At 41.6% G+C, this 20,120-nt stretch overlaps 1 protein-coding gene across 7 annotated transcripts in view; it reads left to right on the forward strand.

Annotated features, from left to right (window-relative positions):
- LOC310964126 (nuclear factor 1 B-type-like) overlaps positions 1-19,504 on the forward strand; it is a 67,793-nt gene extending 48,289 nt beyond the window's left edge. For 3 of the 7 annotated variants that reach the window (XM_083937144.1, XM_083937142.1, XM_083937145.1), the window contains 6 exons: positions 1,723-1,857; positions 2,062-2,246; positions 4,524-4,662; positions 5,117-5,199; positions 9,328-9,416; positions 13,440-19,504. In XM_083937144.1, the coding sequence (XP_083793270.1) occupies positions 1,723-1,857; positions 2,062-2,246; positions 4,524-4,662; positions 5,117-5,199; positions 9,328-9,416; positions 13,440-13,572 (764 nt within the window). In that variant the 3' untranslated portion in view covers positions 13,573-19,504. The remainder of the gene's footprint in view (positions 1-1,722; positions 1,858-2,061; positions 2,247-4,523; positions 4,663-5,116; positions 5,200-9,327; positions 9,417-13,439) is intronic. The other 4 variants (XM_083937143.1, XM_083937146.1, XM_083937147.1 and 1 more) reach the window with 3 other exon arrangements.
- The last annotated feature ends 616 nt before the right edge of the window (positions 19,505-20,120 follow it).

Genomic DNA, 20,120 nt, shown 5'->3' on the forward strand with positions numbered 1-20,120 from the left:
GCGTAAACGTAGACACTTTGGGGCTCGGACAGAGGGAAAGCAGTGGGTAGGAAAGTCTCCAAAGACAGCCATTATTGTGTCAGGAGAGAATAAATGAGAAGTGGGGCGATATTAAACCCATATGAGGCCTCCCAAGTGCCAAGTGGTCATTTCTCGCACATGGTTGTCATTCAGCAGAAATTGTTTCTGTCTCGTATTTTTCTCTGGGAAAGTACTGTACGGTTTAAATGTATTTTTTATTTTTTGTGAACGTACACATTCGCAACTAGTCTTGTCTAAATGCAGGACAAGTGTTTAATTTCTGCTAATTAATTGTCCAGTTTCACTTCCCGAGGCAGTCCAGTTGATTCTGTGAAGGGTTTAATTAGCAGAAGAGAGGTAAAACCTGAATTCCCCCCCTGAAGAAAATATTTCCTATTTATACATGGAAACATTAAGCATTGATATCAGTCATCTTGAAGGTATTTCGGCCCCTGACACAAAATTGAAAGCACTTAAGCCTGTATCCTCTTGCAACCTCAGACTGGGAAAGCCCCCTGAATTCCAGCCCCCTTTGTCGCTCTGTTTCTCTGGAGATGAGTGATTCTTCCCTTCGCTCGGGTGGATCCTTCCCTGTTGTGGGAGGGAAGGCCGGTTAATACTACGGATGCCTCGACAACAGGGTTTATATAGCTTATTTTAGGAGGGAAGAGATGGATGATTTGAAAGTTATACACCCCGAGAGTCTGTGACAGACCAGAAAAGCACTTGATGAATGTTTGCAGAGTAGCACGAGCGGACATAGGCCGTTGCCTCTCGCATCTATTTGTTATCACGTTCTCTTCAGACACTGTGTCTAACCATGGAAAATTGAAAATTGCACTGCCGTGACAGCAGAACATTGCTCATGAAAGTGTAGAGCAGCAGTAATGAGCAACTTATAAGAGTTTGTGCGCATACTTTTTAGTTTCTAGAGGGAAATTTTTAAACAAATTTCATGTCATCTGCCGAGCCTTCGGGATTATTCATGGGGAATTACAGTATCTTGTCAGACACCGTGTAAGGCCGAGGCGAGCAGATGTTACAGTGTAATGTTCTTTTTAAGATTACGTGAGGGTCTTGAAATTCTTAAATCCTATTTGAGCAACCGGCTGCTTTACAACTGTGGATCACATCACTGGATTTAATTGTCTGCTCAGACATGACAAAAGCCGAATTTCACAGGACTCACATTTCTTAGGGATGTCCAGTGATTTGTAATGATTCCAGGGATTAGGAGTGATTTTGACCCTTTGCGGTGTCTGTAATTTGCACAATACATTTTCCATTGTCTACTACATTTGCTAAAGACAGGATGGCCTTGGTAATACTAATCCCACGCATATCAAATTCTGCTTAATTTCAACCCTAATTCCTTTTTGGCACTTAATTCCTTTTATTCGTGAGAACTGGAAGCATTTGTGGAAGCTAGAGGAAAATATTTTGATTTATTTTCAGCAACACACATAGACTTTATGCAAAGAAAAAAGTAATATTTGTGCACTAGTGAAGTCATTTTCCGTATGAAACACAAGTTTGGACAGATTCCTCACTTCGTGTCTCCCATCTGTGCAAATATGCCCAAAAAAATTATCAAAGAATAGCAAGATTTTGAATAATCAATAAGGCATGTACACATTTTCTGACCTTGAGCATGAATTCATGTGTTTTGTGTGTGCTTGTGTGTGTTTTTTTCCCCTCTAGCAGACATGTCCTCTCCTACCATGAAGAAGCCAGAGAAGCCGCTGTTCAGCCCCACCTCCCCGCAGGACTCCTCACCACGACTCAGCACTTTCTCTCAGCCTCATCATCCAGGCCTAACAGGTGTAGGACACAGTGGTGAGTTACTGATGACTTTAACTGCCAGCTCTCATGCTAAATCTAGAGCTCGAATTGACTCTCGGCTCACAAACACAGTCGCAAAATCCATGTCGATACTTCATTTATCCTCTCAGATCAATGAGGATGGCTTTATCTTAACTCTGGCTGAAAAACACTCAATCTGTATCTCCCTCTCGACTCTTCTGTCTGTCTTTCTTGCAGTTATATCGACGAGGAGCCCCCCTCCACACTCGCCCCTGCAGTTCTCGGCCTCAGCTATCTTGCCCCCAGCGCCGTCGCCCTACTTCTCGCACACCACCATCCGCTACCCGCCCCACCTCAACCCAGCTGATCCCCTCAAGAGCTACGTGCCGTCATACGACCCGTCCAGCCCACAGAGCAGCCAGGTCAGTCTCTCTTTTTTTTTAAGTCTTTGAAGAAGCCAGTTTGTTGGCCAGAAGTCGGAGGCTGGTTTGGCAAGAGCTTCATGGCCTCAAGTAGTCCTTTGTTATCTTGTTGGGCTCTATTCCCATCTGACCTTATAGCATGCATTTGTCATTATTTCATTACTGCCCACAGTTTTTTCTGTTATCTGAAACCTGCTTCTGGTCATTCATTATAGCATTAGAATGACGTGTTTATAAAACTGCTTTTGCTCCGAGCTTTTTTCCAGAAAAAAAAAAAAAAAAGAATAATTTTATAAACCCAAAATGAAATGTTTTAAGCCCTTAAGCTGACCAGACTTTTATAGTATTTATCCTGAACCCCCTTAAATGGACACTGGTCTCTTTATTCAGCACTGTGCTGCCTGAGCTGTATGTGGGGGAATAATATTGGTCTGAAACCCATAATTACAATAGCCATCATAAAGAATTAGAATAATTTACAGTGAATTAAATCAAAGTTAAATTAAACCACTTTTCATTTTGTAGGCAACCCCAGACTGAACTTTGCAGACCCCTTCATGGGACAGAGAAGTGCATGTTTTCTGTATGATAAATATGCTCATGGCAAAGGTTAAAGTACAACCTTCTCAACCTTATATTTGTAGCCATGAAAAAAACCCACTCAACATCTCCATAAAAAAGTCAACCAAACTATTGCATTTGCAGTCACACGTGAAGTACAAAACTGTATCAAGACATTGTAGTAAATCAAATAGCTTGGGGCTTTTATATATTCTGGGTATACACTGCAGCCAGTGTGTTGGAGAGAGAGCAGGCGTCTCTATAGATGAGAGAGCGGTGTGATATTTATGTGAGTTTTATATCCCCGCTGTTCTCACTGTAAACAAAGGCCTCGTAGACGGCTCCATCTCCAGAGCAGGGAGCGGGTTAGAGGGGTGGGGTGGGGGCTGTTACTCTAGAGAAAAACCGCGGGGAATGATAAAGGTTGTAAATATTTGCCGTTGCCGGGGCCCGGCTCTTGTGCAGAATTAACTGGCCCTCTGCTGGGGTGCTGGAGAAAGGAAGGTGGGGGGGGCTAGCGAGGTGGGGTCCGGTAGGGAAGAGAGAACGCTAGAAGACCGGTTGGGGGAGGAGGGAGGGGAGGTGAAGGGGGCTGAGCAAATAACACAGCGCTTATAATCCCATGGACGAGTGCCAGAATGTTTTTATGCTTGCTTTAACGCAGATTATATTACACTCTAATTAAACATTCTATTCACATCGAAGGGAACCCTGTGGACACAATTCTTTCCCAAAAAGGCCTGTTTGAGTTTTGAACTTGGGGCGGCCCTGAAATGAACGCCCCAGACAGTCTCCAGCCGTCTGAAAGAGTAGCTCCCACTAGCTTCCTTTATTTCCTTCTCTCTATATATATAGTCTCCCTGCCTCACTCTGTGTACTCGCACATTCACACCATTGTAACAGGTCAATCCGCAGCTCTCTCGCTGCCTTTTCATGCCCGACGCCTCCTAAATTCCATTTATGAGCGCCATTAAAATCATTGTTTAAAATCGTGTAGGAAATCCATCGTCAGTGACTGAGGTTCTATTGTTGCTCATGCCCCCCAGAGCTTTAGTAATAACTGTGACAACATAGCGACTGAAAGTAGTAAAATCTTTTCTTGAGACCGAGCATTAAGTGTTAAGAGTGAGCGCTCCAGTCACCTTTTGTTGTTGATTTTAGGTCTGTGAGGGCAAACGGAGCAGTTAAGGGAAGTTAACCCCCTCAGAAACGAGGCGAGGACATTAAGTTTGTTTAGTGCTAACCGTTTTGGAAAAGTGTAGTTTGTTACATGCTTGTATTGTTTTATTGAGATCTGCCCAACTGCACATTTACAAGCGGACAAGAGCTTGTAAACATAAGTCGCTGGACACAGTTTGCCTCTCATCACACGAGTTTAAGGTTTTGGTGGCAAACTAAACAAATGCCGTTCTTGCTTTTTGAGTACCTTTATCAAATGAATCTTGCCTGTTTTAGTATGTTTATTTTTCAAGCATAAGTAACTTGCAGATATTAATATTTGTCAATGTATGACCAGCACATTTCTATCACTGTTCTATCACTATCACTCATCTTACCAAATAAATGTTTAAAAAGGTGATAAACTCCAGAGATGGGGTAAACCACTCCACACGTCTGGCATGAACATGTCTTAAATATGGGCAAAATAAATCATTCTTTGAAATAAAATGTTTGTTCTGACTTGTGTTTTGTTGTCGTCTGTGCCCCCACCTGCAGCCTAACAGCAGTGGTCAGGTGGTAGGAAAGGTCCCAGGCCACTTCACCCCAGTTCTGGCTCCCTCCCCACACCACGGCGCTGTGCGACCCGTGTCGCTCTCAATGCCAGACACCAAGCCCATCACCACATCCACAGAAGGTGAGTCCTTACCACTTAGTACTGATCACCAGTACACGTAACAACTATGCAGCAAGGTGACTGGAAATCAAGATTTTGAGCTGGTGTTATGTTGCACTTTTATTATGTATAAAGTACAAAATTTATACAAAAAATGAAAGCCCATACAGTGTAAAATACATCTACAAAAATATTCTCAAATTATTGAAAATATTCCATCACTAGCAACGTAGCATTTGTGAAAAATGATCCTATCCTAGTTAGCAAAATGTCCAAATGACTGAAGAATGCGAGTGTGCCCAAAGTAGAACATTGTGGGACTCCACATGCACTTTTTAGCGTTGGTTGTTTGTAATGTTGACAAATAACGGCCGGTAAGTCACTGTGGGTAAGAGCAACAGCTACGTGGAAGTTCCTGAAATTCACATTGTAATGCAAGCATGTATTTGTGTTTTTGTGATGGCATGTTACCCAGGCTACTCATCCCCTGGCACCCCGACGGCTAACCGTTTTGTAGGCCTGAGCCCAAGAGATCCCGCCTTCCTCCACCAGCAACAGGTGAGAACCTCTCCCCCACCCCCAGCACTCAGCTCACTTGCTCCTCTTATCCTTTCATATTCTGCCCCTTATTTCCCCGCACATCAGATGTGAAATCCCTGCCCTCTGCAAAAGCCTGTCGCACTCTGACTATGATTTGCTGGAAGCATTAAACTGTCTCGTTAGATCAGAGGAGCATTTCTACATCAGATCAGAGCACTCACTCGCTGAGGTCAAGCATAGCATTCACTATTGGCATAAAAGAAAATTACAATATATTATATATATTGCTTTCAGTCTGCAAAAGGTTTGAGCCTTAACACGGCTAGTGATAATCAAATCCTTTTTTTTTTTTGCTTCAAACACTTATGGTGGAGTTTTTATTTCCTCCACATCTCCATTAGTTGTATCCAAAACCAGTGCTACTAGATTTTCGCCTCAATTTTTAGTTTTGATTAATATATAAGATTTTGAGTGTCTGTTAGAGTTTAAATCCTACAGTCTAGAATAGAAAATACCATTTATTTCCTTAGGGTTTTTTAAAGAAGGTCAGGAAATTCACTGTCATTGTGCGGCCACTTCTCAGAAGATGGATGGGACATGTGGGTGTCTTTGAGAGTGTAATGTGCTCAGCTCTATTTCCTTCACACATTTCTTTAGAAACACACACACACACACATTACACACACACACGTATACACTACACACATACCACATGTAATCAGTGCACTCATTTACTGTACACAAGCCGAATATTTAGCGTTGGCGTCACGCGGTTGCCCCAGCAGCGATCCTAGGGCAGATGTGGTCACCCCGTGTGTGTGTCTGTGTGTGCGTATGTGGGTGCGTTTGTGTGTGATTGTGAGGTTAGGAGTGTTGCGGTGTTGTCGGACGGGAGAGAGTGCTCTCCCCCACCCCGTCTTATTGAAAGCGCTGGTCTCAGGCCAAGGCTTTTCCAACCACAACTAATTGAATGCATCTGCACGCGGCTACATAATGATCGCTGGGTTTCTCCTCAGCTCGCTCTTTTTTTATGTTTAGTAAAAATGACAAAGCTGGCCTCTGTTTCGTTACTCCTCTTGCTGTCTTTCTTTCTCTCTCTCTCTCTCTCTCTCTCTCTCTCTCTCTCTCTCTGTCTTTCTTGCTCCCCATTTTTCCCTAAACTGAGAGTAGGCAAAATAAAAGAAATCGGTGGATGTTTGTCAGCAGTCATGGGATGCTTTTATTCCATTCGGGAGGAGAAGGGGGAGGAGAGGGAGGATTCACTTGGCTGATGTCGCACAGTTTGTCTTCCACATTTTCTTGTAGCCCTGCTACTTCTTTCAGTGAGGCACACAGTGACTACACAAGACAGCAGCAGTCTGAGCAGAACTGCGGGAGCTGCTGAATTTTGTCCAAAGCTTTGCCCCAAGGCCTTTTTGTTTTAGATTTGTAAATCAGCCCCATATATAAATATCCTCCTTAGAAATACGGTAGAATAATCTAATAAAAAATGCTGTTATTTTTATTTGATAATTCGTAATTATTCAAAATTGAATCATCATATGTGTGATCCTGTTACACTGACAAGACAAAACAACAGTATTTCATGCCTAGTGAAGACAAACGCATCAGCTCAGTGGCTTAAAATGTGAAAGAAGAATGGAAGATTTGTAAGCACAGCAGTGATACCTTTCTAGAAGGTTATTACATGCTATATCCAGATGAATAAATGTCCTTGTCGGCTTAAGGAACTCTAAACAGTCTTCTCATTGATTCATCATGCTTCTGCTTGTCACAGTTGTTTTTGTTTTGCTGTGGTGTGATTTAACAGCGTTGGGTCTGGCCTCGCTGAGTGGGTCGACACCGAGCCAAGTCCCTCAGGACTAAACACTTTCACCGAATGCTCTGTCATTGTCCTCATCTGGCGATGGGGATGTTTATTGTGTGGGATCTCTGAGGCTTACCGACACATTTAGTTGTTAAGTTGCAGTCGCTAGGCTTGGTAGGAAAGGAAAACATGTCACACACATATGGCTAGAGAGTTAAGGTTTTTAAACGTGGTCTACTGTATGAGGGATAGAGGCCGTTACTTGTACTACGTCCACCTCTGCTGCTTTCAGAGCTACCTTTGATTTCCTTTCTTTTAACAGAGGCAAAACAGAAGAGTTGGAAGGCAATTCATTGTTTATATATGTATTTGTTAAAAATGCTACTACAGTGTTAATTCTAAACTATGAATGATAATTTTATTATTTTGTTAGTATAAAATAACTTAGTAGTCATCTGATAACTTGGTAGGGAAGCTTAAAACGATCCACATTACAGCGCCTATTTTAAAAATGTGGCACTACTAAAATAGAAGTCCTTGAACACACACACACACACACACACACACACACACACAGAGTAGGCTTAAAAAAAGACGAAACAAAAACACAACAACAAAACAACACCACCACCACACGCTCCCACACCTGCTCTATGATTCCCAGGCAGCGAACGTGTGAAAACCCTCCATTCATCTCTCGCCTTGGTTAACCCCTCGAGGGAATGCCACCATCTAGCATTCCGCAGGGAAAGATCTGTGATCAGATGTCATTTGGTATTATCTAAGGAAGGATCCTAATCCACAATCTGCCCGCATCTGTTTGCTAACGTTCCCCAGCTCTGTCCCCATTTTTCCCCGCTACCCATGCCACTCTGATGTGCCGGTGCCAGCGGACAGATGGCAAGCCCCTCGAGGAGCGGTGGCACCGAGCGTCTGGTCCAACCCGCACATTCTCTCCAAGCTTTTGTCAGGCTAGAGAGCACGGGAGCGGCATGGGGGTTTAGTCTCCCAACCTTCCCTGAATACAGAGAAAACACACTGGATGGAACAAGATGCATTGTTTCCTATTCAGTTTAATTTAGCAGCTTTCGATGAAGTAAAACTAAAAATAACAAATTGTAACATAGTAAAGGGTTATTACATCCTTAAATGGCTTTTGAGATTCACCCCTAAAATTCAGTTTCTTGCCACTACTTTGCATTTGTTCCTGAAAAAAAGCCCCATAAAAAAAAAGCCCCATAAAAAAACACAGCACTGCATTTAAGTATGGCTTAAATAGGAAACCATCATCGTCTCCGGATGTGTTCACCCAGGTGCTGGGAAGAGAAAGAACACATTTCTTGACCGCTGCAAATGGCTTTGAATATTTAGCGTATGTGTATATCTGATTAAATCCCTCTTAAGAGCCTCTGCAAAACGTCCGACTGCCACTGCACGCAGAGTGCTAACAGTGCAGTTTTATCCCGATGCATTACTAAATGAATGTGTTGACCACAGGGCAAGGTTAGGTTGGTATTGGCAGAGATAGCTCTCAGCTGGATTGCCGACACGTGCGCTTGCATAATGCATGCAAAGGAGACACAGTTTGTGTGTGGCTTTTTTGTTGCAGTAATTTGTAATCTGTATGTAAGGTTGGCATGTTTTAAGAGAGGGGGGGTTAGAGTGAGCGTGTGTTTGTGTGTGTGTGTGTGTGTGTGTGTGTGTGTGTGTGTGTGTGTTTGCACGTGTGTGTGTGTGTGTGTGTGTGTGTGAGAGAGTGGGCTGTTTAACTTTATTGTAATTTTGACCCCTAATCAATAAAAACAGTTTAGCTAATGAAAAAAAAGTCTGCATGCTTGAGGGCATGCGTACTCCTTCCTGAATCTGAAAGTGCACTTACAGTGAAGCAATGATTATCGACAGGGCGCATGCATCCAGTGGCTTGCACGGCTTCATTGGCTAACCATCTTTTAAAAAAAAAAAAAAAAAGGCAGTAGCCACTCACAGACGAACTACCAGTGTGATGCCACTCACTTGACTAACTAACTTTTATTTCCAGGTTAGCCGTCACCACTAACTGTGATTGCATGCTTTTATTTTAATTTTCTGTCTGTTTTATCCATAGCTCTGATTTGACTGTTATCTTCCCCAGCATATATTGATATCCATTCGCTATTTTATTTTATTTTTACATCATCAGTAACAACTAGGACTCATTTTAGGGTCATATTTTTGTATTCCTGCTGCTCCTGCTCTAGACTCTTCTGCATGCATTTGTGTATACAGTGTTGAGTTGTAGTGTAATCTGAAGTGGAAGTTGTCTTGGCCCAGTGATCTGACTGCTAGGTTTCAATTGACAGCTGAGGAAGTGTGACTGGAGCGTGACTCAAAACGGCAGGCATTATGGCCCCAGTGCCACTGACGACACTTTGGGGATTACTTGGCAAAGGTAACCTTTTCATTCTTTCCTGCCGTCTCTCTGTCTCTCTCACACCACACACACACACACACACACACACACACACACACACACACAAACACACACACACACACACACACACACACACACACACACACACACACACACACACACACACACACACACACACACACACACACACACACACACACACACACACAAACACACACACACACACACACACACACACACAAACTTAATTTAATAACACCATATAATAAATTATTTTCTAACATTCTACAAATTCACATTATGTCACATATAAGTTCACATATAAATCTAATTGACTGTGGCTGTAAGTGTGAATACTGAAGAGGTAACAGAGGTTAACTGTTGTTCAATTCTTTTACCACTAACTTCAAATGTTTTTACTTTGTTAGATTATTTTAATTATTTTTAATGCCTCATTAGATTGAGCTAAGCTATAAGTTTCCCCAGAATAATTTCTATTCATGTCTACGAGCTTCTTGTGCTTGAATTTGTCAAACTATTTATTTCAAATTTGATCCAGGTTTTGAAACAACGCCTTTCTCTTGGATTCCCTCCCACAAAAAAAAACCAAATGTTCCCATTTCATTACACAAATTTTTGATGAAGCTAATTAGAACAAATGAAGTCAAACCGTGTAGAATAAAATAAGTCATTCCAGGTCAGCTTTTTTAGCCACGTGAGGATGTTTTACTTTCCACAATTTTAACAAGCTTAGCTTTGTTTGACTTTATGCTGAAGTCATGCTTTACTCTCGTTAACTTTAAGTTACAGAAAGTCCCACCCTCACCCTCCCCCTAGCCTCTATACTGTATCTCTCCCTCTCTGGGGGAAAAAACCTGAACCATTTCACCATGGCAGAGCGAGCAAGCTGAGCTAAGCCTTTTCCTGTTACGTCTCCATTTTCCCCTTTTCCATGGGAGTGTAGATCATCTGTGTGTGTGTGTGTGTGTGCGCGCGTGTGTTTGTGTGCGCGTGTGTTTGCGTGTGTGTGTGTGTGTGTGTGTGTGTAGCTTATTTTGTGCCCGCTGAAGTTACAAACTCTTTTACAAACACACATGCACACAGCAGAACCCCCTTCAATAGGCCTCCTAATAGGCCAGTGGAGGTAGCAGAGAAAAATGTCCCCTGCAGCAGCTCCAGGTCTCTTATTTTACTCACACACCAGCTAACTCCTCTTTTCCCCGTACAGTAATGAGCACTGATCAAATAGATCCCAGCAGAATTTAGATCATTTTGTTATAAAGACGAAATGGTAACTCCATTCTATTTTTCTTCCGGCTTTGATGGATTATTCATGTAAAACCATTCAACATATAGATGGAATCAGTCGGATTTCTCTTTTTTTATCTCTCTTGTCCTTTAAACGGAGCGCTCCGCAGTGGCTCTTCAGGACTAGCCCCCAAATTAAAACGCTGCCAGACTTGCATGTTGCCATTGTGCAGGAAATGGGTCAGCAATCCATTAAGATGCCATTAGATAATCTAATTTAGGGAGCTAATCCTTAAACGAAGCACGCTGTATGCCCAGGCTGTGCTTGCAGGGAGTAGAATTAGTGAGGTCTGGGAGCTTGGACAGGGCAATGGGAGGCCATCTTGAAGGTTGCCTAAGGAAATAGAGCAATGGAGGTGTGATTATTTTGTCCAGAGCGCAGACACTTAACGCAACAACTTATATGAAGAAAAAAATATATGGAAATAGTGGCATTTTAAAGCAAATTGCAGAGAAAAGTGACTGCTTGACAAATTGGATACCCAGAATTCCTTCAATGTCGTACCAAAAAAACTCAATTTTCATGGCCCGTGTGTGATTGCATCATACCAAATGAGTGAAAGGGGAACGCCACCAAAATTAAGAATTACAATATGGTAAAGTTTAATCAATAGTTGATTATGAACATACTCTCTCTCAAAGCCTGAAACCAGAGAGGTAGGAGGTCTCAAACTTGTAGTATAAAGTCTAGAGCTTTAGTACTCTAGCTTTTGGATTTGGGATTTAAGTTTACTAATATTTTTGGATTTTCTTAGACCATAGGAATAACATTTATGAATTTTGAAAATGGGCATATTCCCCCTCTAAAAGCAACGTATTACCTATTGAACCGTCTTTCTTGGGAGGGATCCGTTACTTGCTGCTTTTTAGGACACAGTTTGCATTCAAAGTTAAGTCAAACTACAAAGGCAAATCTGTGAGTCTCAATCAGCAGTGATGGATGGATTTAAGCCCCCCCACTTTGTGATTTAGCCTGATAGTCGAGGAGTTCTTTACATAAAAACCCCTGCCCGGTGCAGCTTTAGGTTATGGGATGCAGATACAGACTGACAGCCATCGATTTTAACAAGATTAAAACCGATCTGCCGGTTTAGTGGGCACAAAGGCCTGTGAGTCCGCTTTTGTAGCTGTGTGGTCCCCCCTAATGTAAGCCATTACCTGAGAGGAGTCTCATAAGGAAAGAGAAACACAGAGATGGAAGGAGGGAGGGAGGAAGAAAGAACGAATGAAAAAGAGAAAGCTGTAGCCCCCTGGCCACTCTGTGCGCTCTTTGTTCAGCAAGGTAGGAAAAACTTAATCCTCCCTTTCCTGTCCGATGATTTTTGGCAGGGTGAAAGAGAGAAGGAGGGAGGGGAGAAAGCAGGAGAGAGAGAGAGAGAGAGGGGAGAGAGAGAGAGAGAATAGCATGAGGACGGGTTGGACAGGAGAAGAAAAAAAAACCTCCTAGAGAGGATTAGCCTCAAGGTTGTTTTTAACTCTTTGCGAACACAATCTAAAACTTGGGCAATGTTTTTTATTTTCAATACATCTTCTCTTCTCTGTCCTCTCTTTCTTTCAATCTTTATTAAAGCGCCTGGCTCTTTTAGGCCACGAGGTGAATTGAATTTGCACTTCCATTGTTTTAGGTAAAAGAGCAGTGACTAGTGATTTGTATAAAATGCAGACTGGTTTGATCGGTGGCTTTCATGAACACAGACGGTGTTGTCTGACAGTGAGGCTTCACAAAGAATCCCGTCTGTGTTCCACTTCTGCAAAGCAGCATCTTCACACTTTAGCCTTGTCTTCTTCTTTTTTTGTTGTCGTTCCTTTTGAAAACGACGCTCCTCCTCGTCATCCATCTTCTCCCTTCTCCCCGAACATTTCTTTTCCACATTTTCTCCCTCACTTTACTGTCCCTCCGTCCATCCTTCTTTCCCCCTTGCTCATCCGTCTCGGCCGCTTAATCGTGAGGTAAAAAGTTAGTTATTGGTGAAAGTGGTAGAAAGCGGTGCGACACAGGTATTCTCGGGGGGTGATGCAGGAGGTGGGAGGGTGTTAGATGAGTGCACACTGGGGGCCTGTGGGGTAGAAGGGAGGCAGAGTGGGGGGGGGCTAATTATCTGACATCTACGTAGTGCAGCACCCCACGGGAACAACATGCTGTTTGTTCCCGCTCGCGTTTTCAGTTAGCACCGTTGCTCCCCAGGAACAATCACTGTGTTGTTTTGCCATTAGCGTGAGATGAATAGGGATGGGACAGCTTTGTATGGGGGGACCCCCCCCCCCCATGCGCGCGAACACACAAACACACACACACACTTTTTACCCCCCGTCCTCCTCCGCCTCCAATCACACTCCCCCCTCATGCTTTTCTATACTGCCGTGAATGCAGAGAAGAAGCCTGCGTCACAGCCCTCTCACATGATGTCCTTCACTGGAAAATCAAGTGGAATCACCTCCAGCTTAGATTAATGAGCTAGCGCTGCCGTTTTCCCCTTTGTTTAGCCCAAAAATAAGACCTTGAACCTTGATCACTGTCAGCAGAGCAGTGATGCTGGTTGTTAGCGAAGCAGTGTTCAGGATAATTGAAAGGAAGAATCTGATTTTGACTGCATGCTGCACAAACAAGTTAATGGCATGTGACTAATCTCTCCGTCTCTCTCTGTTTCTTCTCTCTCCCTCTCTCTCTCTCTCTATCTGTCTCTCTCCCCCCCCCCCCCCCCCCCTCTCTCTCTCTTTCTCTTTCTCCCACAGTCCTGGTACCTGGGCGAGCTTAGTTCCATTCCAAGTGTCGAACGGGACTCCGATTCTGCCAACAAATGTCCACCAGAACTACAGCATAAACATCATTGGTGAGCCATTGGTCCCCGCTGAGACAGGGAACTGAACACACAGAGGCCGGATGACCCTCCCAAGGGTGGATGCATGGGTGGCGGGTGTTGGTGGTGCACAGCTAGCACTACAGGTGTCCACAGCCATGGATGAAACCAGCAAAGCAGCACAAGCTGCACAATCATCCCCTAAACTCCCAATCTTGCCCCTTCCATAACACCCCCACCCCCTACCCCCATCCCCTCCACTCCTGTCCCTCCCCATGAAGGACGCTGGCTGAAGTGAAGAAGAGGGTTGTTTTGGGAGGAAAGAAAAAGAAAAAGAAACGCTTCAGGTCTGCTGTCCGCTCGCTCCGCCCAGCCCACACATCCACCACCCACCAGCCAGTTGTTGTGTTTGCAGAACTTTTCAATCCATTCAAATACTGTGATGTATAGATGCCTTAATGTTTTATTGCATGACACTCTAGTCTCTTAGCGGCAATTCCTACTATTTTTCCATGTTGGGGGAAGATGTAAAATCTTGATTTACACACACACAAGTGAAGAGGTCTGCGTATCGACAACCTCTGCCTGGTGGATGGCTCCGAGACTCTAAGCTCTCCGATCAGACCTCTTGAAAAGAGGCTTTCCCACGTCAAACGATTCACTGTGTACACCATAGGAACAAAAAATTGTGAATTCAGAGTGTTTCTTTCTTCCGTTTGATTTCAGTTTACTGTGATATGACTCTTTGTTCAGAAAATGTGTTGACTTTGTTTATTCTTTACTGATACTTACTTTAAGAATTAACGTAAATACTTACGGTAAGAGTTGAGAACTCTTGATGCGGTTTTCAAAAAACACTAAATGTTTGGCTTGAGATTGGACCCCTCATTAAAGAATTTGCAACTCCTTTACAAAAGGATTTAAATAGACGGAGAATAAGAAAATCTCGATAGAGGCAAGTGCAATTGATTTTTTTGAAGGGAAGCTATCAGTCTGTCAGCCCTAAGACTCTAAAGGAAGGGGGATAAATATTAAATGGTTTTAATGGGTAAAAATGTTTAAGAAAACATTTGAATTTGATTTCAGTCCCATATCCGTCTTCTCACATGAGAAAAACATCAAGCATGAAAGGCAGTTGAAGGCAAGCACTAAGCTACCTGTGCAGCGCTGAGCAAAACCAGCACTTCTTTTGAGCCCTTCCCATCATTATGGGAAGTTTTTTTTTATTTATTTTGGGGGAAAAAAAACAACCGAACATAAGTAAAGAAATGAAAAACACACTTAGTGTGTAAAAAATGGCATTTCAGTTATTTTTTTAAATGTTCACGATAAGATCAAGAGCATATGCATTTGGCCATCAGCTTCTAAAGCTTATGTTTACAAAAAATATATATATGGAATGCAAAGTGTTAATCCATGGAAATGTACAATTCATGCAAATGTACAGTAGGCTTATGTGTAAAGCTACAGTGCAGCAGAAGAGGTTGAAAACTGAAATTATGAATCCAGGTGGTGGCAAATCCCTGAAATCTAGAATTGTGCACGGCATGTTCACAGCCATTGCCTCTCCAGTCCAGACATATTTATACACGGAAAAAAATCTCTCCAATACTCTTAATTTGCACGATGACATATAGTCCACATTACGTGCCTTGCCTTTGAATATAGAGACATCACTACACTTGTTTTTGCTGCATTTATCATTATAGAAAAAAAAATTAACATTTTTAAGATAAGAATTGTTTTGTACTCTGAATGAAATTGTTGATTTTTAACTTCATGTACTACTCTATCTCACAGTTACATTGCATATCAAGGCTGTGTATAGTTGCCGTTTTAAAGTTTGTAATCAACCAGCATTTTTTTTTTTTCAGTATTTTGGTGGTTTTTCTAATAACCTGTCATCTTTTTTGTTTTCCTTATTTTTCAATGCTCATTTCTTTCATCTTCCAATTACTATTGTGGAGGGTGGAATTCAGAATTATGAAAATTATGCAATACCAAGTTTTGCCTATGTAGGTAGTGCTTATAGATGCGTCAATTATTAGAGGCTAGTTTGGAGATAGACAATATTGTAATGCATTTATTTTGTTGATATCGTTGTTTGTCGTTGTTGTTGTTGATGATGTTGTTGTTGTTGTGGGTGTTTTCCTTTTTTATTGACCAAAGTGGGGACTGCTTTCTATGCAGTGTATGACAAGGTCTTTTTTTTTTTCTTTCTATAGCATATAGGCCTACCGAAAGACGGCGAGACGTGTTCCAGTGTATTTTGAATTTGGGAGTTTTAGGGGGAGGGATGGTATTTTTCTAGAAGTACTTATGAAAAAAAAAAAAAATGCACCCTTGGTCTTTCTACGGCTGCAAAGTCACTGATTGGTCTACTGTGACTCTTACTTTCAACTTTCCACCTGGGGTGCTAGCGTGTGACCTTGAAGGAGCTCATTTTTCACAGGAGAGACGGCTTGACTTGAGTATGACAATCATTTTAAGAAATCATTTTGTGCAGAATCCCATTCTCTCATAGACCCCTAAAAGCCGCAACGGATACTGTTGCACACCGGTATCGAATACTACGCCGTGCTATCCTAGACGTCACCGAATGCAATTCCCAAGTAGATGCCTTAAACACATCAGTGAAGTGGCCTGTGACCTGCGCAACAATCACACACCGACTAATGCTAGTGAGACCTGTCCAAATCAGTTCCTGACAGGCTCAAGCAAGCCTTTAGAAAGTATTTTATAAGTAGTAGATTTGTATAAATGTATATACGATATGCACATATGTCAATTCCTGAGATACTTCCCCAGCAGAGAGCCCAGTAGAGTATGTTTAGGGAACCATTGGAACCACAGAAGCATGGTGTTTTCTAACTTAATGTCCCAGTAGAAGCTTAAATAGAATCCACTAGAAGAAAAAAATATAGCACTTAACTAGCACATAGGCAATCGTCTTCTCCCCCCGTACAGTGTTTTGAACCTAGTCTTAAACTAAACCTCTCAGGCGTAATACAGGGCATTATTTATAGCAATCATTATCTTACCATTTTAATGTATAAAAATACTTTTCCCACAGAGAGAGCAGCGCCTCCGATGCTGCTATGACACCTTTTGCACTCTTTCCCTACAATCGTGAAAGAAACGTTCCCCTAGGAGAGACGGTACTACCGGGAGCTCCCCGTCAGTAGTCAGCAGATGGCTAAGAAGCAGAAAGCATTTTTAAAAATAATCCTCAAGTCAAGCTCAATCTCTCCGTCTTCACCCAGATTTCTTATGCAGAAAAAAATTTAAAAGTCACCCCGTTCTATGTGCACTGTTCTGTCTTTTTTTTTGTTCTTTTATTCTTCTATTTTTTTCTTTTAAACGAAAAACTATAAGTGCTTTGCAGCCTTTGGCCATTGGAGACCCCACTGACGTGCATTGTCCCCAAGTGTGTTTGTGAGTGGCGGTGTATTTGCCTGTGTGTGTGTGTGTGTGTGTGATAAAAATGTGTCAGGGTCACTGTGCCGTTGGTGTTTATTTGAATAGGAGACTGTACATAAAGGTAAATATCCTGATCGCGTCGATAGCAGTAGTCTTTGGGGTTGAACTCTGCTTTGGCAGCTTGAGTGTCCGTGTGCATGCGCGCGTGTGTGTGTGTGTGACTTCGTGAGCTGGATGTGTGATCGAGTGCCTCTGACACTACATAGTGAGAGAAGATGAGGGTCTTTCTATTGAAAAAAAAAGCCTGCCGTTGGACAGGAGTTTGTACACTGTAAACTTTCTCGAGAGTTCTCCTCTTAAGCCCTTATTTGTAAATCTTCAATTCTGGGGAAAAAAATAGTCAATTCCATTCTAGGAAGAAAAAAAAATGATTTGGGTTTTTTGTTTTTGGAGGCTGGATTTGAGTTAGAACTCTCCAGGTTTCCCCGATTAGTAGAATCCCTAATTAGAAGTGTCTTAAACAGTTGTATTCCTGTATGTAAAGTTAAAAAAGGGGGAAATATTCTATACAGATCCATAAATATAAAAACAACAAGAATGAAGGCTTTTTATCATTATTATTATTATTATTATTATTATTATTATTATTTCTGATCTTGGTTAGTGCTTAGATATTTCCATTTGAGGAACACTTCATGAATATTTGAATTGTTGTTCTACCCTTAGTGTGGCCATAGCGAGTGTGATGTGATTTATCTCATTTTATTTGCAAATGGGTGTGAATTCTTGTCCAACAAGAGCTTGGTGTGAGTATGTTTCTTGTAGCAGCTGGGAGGTGACTTCACTTAACCAGTAGAAAAAGGCCCCAGATTGCACCTGACCTTAAGTGAGAAGCAGGGTAAAAACCTGCAGCGACAACGTCCTCGATGAAATCTATCAGATAGTTTCTTTTTCTTTTCTTTTTTTGTACAGAGAAAATGTTGCAAGATGACATAGATCAGATTAGGGCCAGCCGATGTTTAGCCATCTACTTTGTTCGTATGCAGACGACGCTCTTAAATTTCTCTTTAATGATCAGTAACAACATCCAGGCATCACTCATTTTGCACATTCCACATGCTGTCAATGTCTGATGTCATGTGGGAAACACTTAACTCAAACTACAAACAAACATGACATTACCTGCAGGTGCTTCAGAATAAGGTACCTTCCAGCTGATAATAGCTTGTGTATTTGGGCATGGTTACGTATTTCAGTTGCTACGCAGGGCATGAATGTAGCCTGTCTTAAAGAAATTTTAATCAGTGTTCCACTCCTCAGAAAGAGCCGTATTCAAAACAGATTTTTAATACTCACAGCGATGTTTAGAAAGTATTATGTCATTGATCACTGCGATCGAGAAACAGGACAACTTTATGCAAGGAGGACCTGTGGAACTCATGCAATATGTGTGATTTTTTTTTTTCCTTTTTACTGAATGTCACACACTCTGGAGAGACAGGGCGTATACATGCAGACTTAAAGGAAAACATTGAAACTTCACTTTCATTCTACATGAGCAATACACACCTTCCATACGACGGCTAGCTGCTAGTCACTTGGCATCAGGTTATTATAAAACATGAAAACCAGCATTTTTACAGGATGTAACATTCACCAAAAGAAGACAAAAAGATAGCAATGCAGTGCCTGTTCAAGCTGTCCACGTGTCTATTGTATATAATTGTAAAATGTGATAGACTTACTTTCATATGTGACAAGAAAAACACCATCACACAGAACAGAATGTGGCAAACTCATCTAGAAATATGCTCTTTATTACTTCTTTGGTGTTTTTTTGTTCTTTGGCGATTTATTCATTATGTCCACACAATGCCCAAGCTTGTTCGAAATTTAAGAGGAAATGTTCATTCTTCTTTTCTTTTCTTTTTTTCGGGAGGGGGAGGTGAGGCGGAGGGGATCAGTGCTACATTAAGAGCAGTAAAAGAATGAAATAATGTCTTTTCCTTAAGATTAGTCACCAGTTTTCTCTGCAGGGGCTGATTTATTTTTTGGGTCTTGTGGCACTTTTACTTCCCTCTGCGCACACATATTTCTACTTTCGTGAATCATGGTGGAATTATATATAACGAACAACAACAACAACAACAACAAAACAATATGTAAACAGTCTCCAGTAGTGATCGTAGTTACACTGCAAGTGTGTGCAAAGGTCTATGTATGTATCTGAATGTACGTTTTAGAGGACTTTTTGGAAACCTTTTTTGTTTTTTATCTTTTCATTGACAGTTTAGGAGCCACAGGTGTCCGTTGTGAACTGTATAGCGAAGGCCTTGATATCCCTTCTTTTATTGATTTAGAAATGCCGAGCATTAGGCGATGCCTTCAAGCTGGTTACATTTGGTGCAGGGGCTAAAATTGCCACAAGATTAAAATCAGTGTAAATAAAGGCTCAACTTTTTGTGATTGTTACTGTTATATCCAGCCTATACTGCTAGCAGCTGTTTTTACTGCAGTCAATTACTGGAAGTGGATATATTTCCTATGCAAAACTGTTTAAACAATAAAATGAGCTATGCTACAAAAATGACTTTTATACTATGGTTCTTTCTTGTGTTTTGTTTCATTATAATTTATTCTGAATGATTGCAATGAGACCTATATATAAAAGTTCCTGTTTGGGGTCTGACATCAGATTCAGTTTGATGAATAGGTAAACTGCAACATTTCGGTATTCAATCCATTTGGCTGGAAATAGCTGGGAAACCAGAAAAGCGTTTATTCTTTGTAATTTAGGGGTTATGTGAAAATATATTATATATATATATATTAATTATTCAAGACTCATTCTTCTATGTGAGATTTCTTTTAAAATAAATACATAAAAATAAAAAGATCAAGGTGACTTGATATTGAACACTGCACTCAGAAGCTGTCTGGAAGAATCATCTCCAGCATGGGACTTAGGCATCACAGAATTTATTTGACTTTATTAGGCTATAGCATCATCTATTCAATTCAATTTTATTTATAGTGCCAAATCATAACAAAAGTTATCTCAGGACACTTTACAAACTAGGTAAAGACCACACTCTATGACTTATTTATGATTTACACAGACCCAACAATTCCCCCGTAGAGTACGGTGGCAACGAAAACCTTCCCTATTACAGGCAGTAAATCTCATTTCTATTTA

The sequence above is a fragment of the Echiichthys vipera genome (genome assembly GCF_963691815.1).
Source record: "Echiichthys vipera genome assembly, chromosome: 22".
In the NCBI taxonomy this organism is placed as follows: domain Eukaryota; kingdom Metazoa; phylum Chordata; class Actinopteri; order Perciformes; family Trachinidae; genus Echiichthys; species Echiichthys vipera.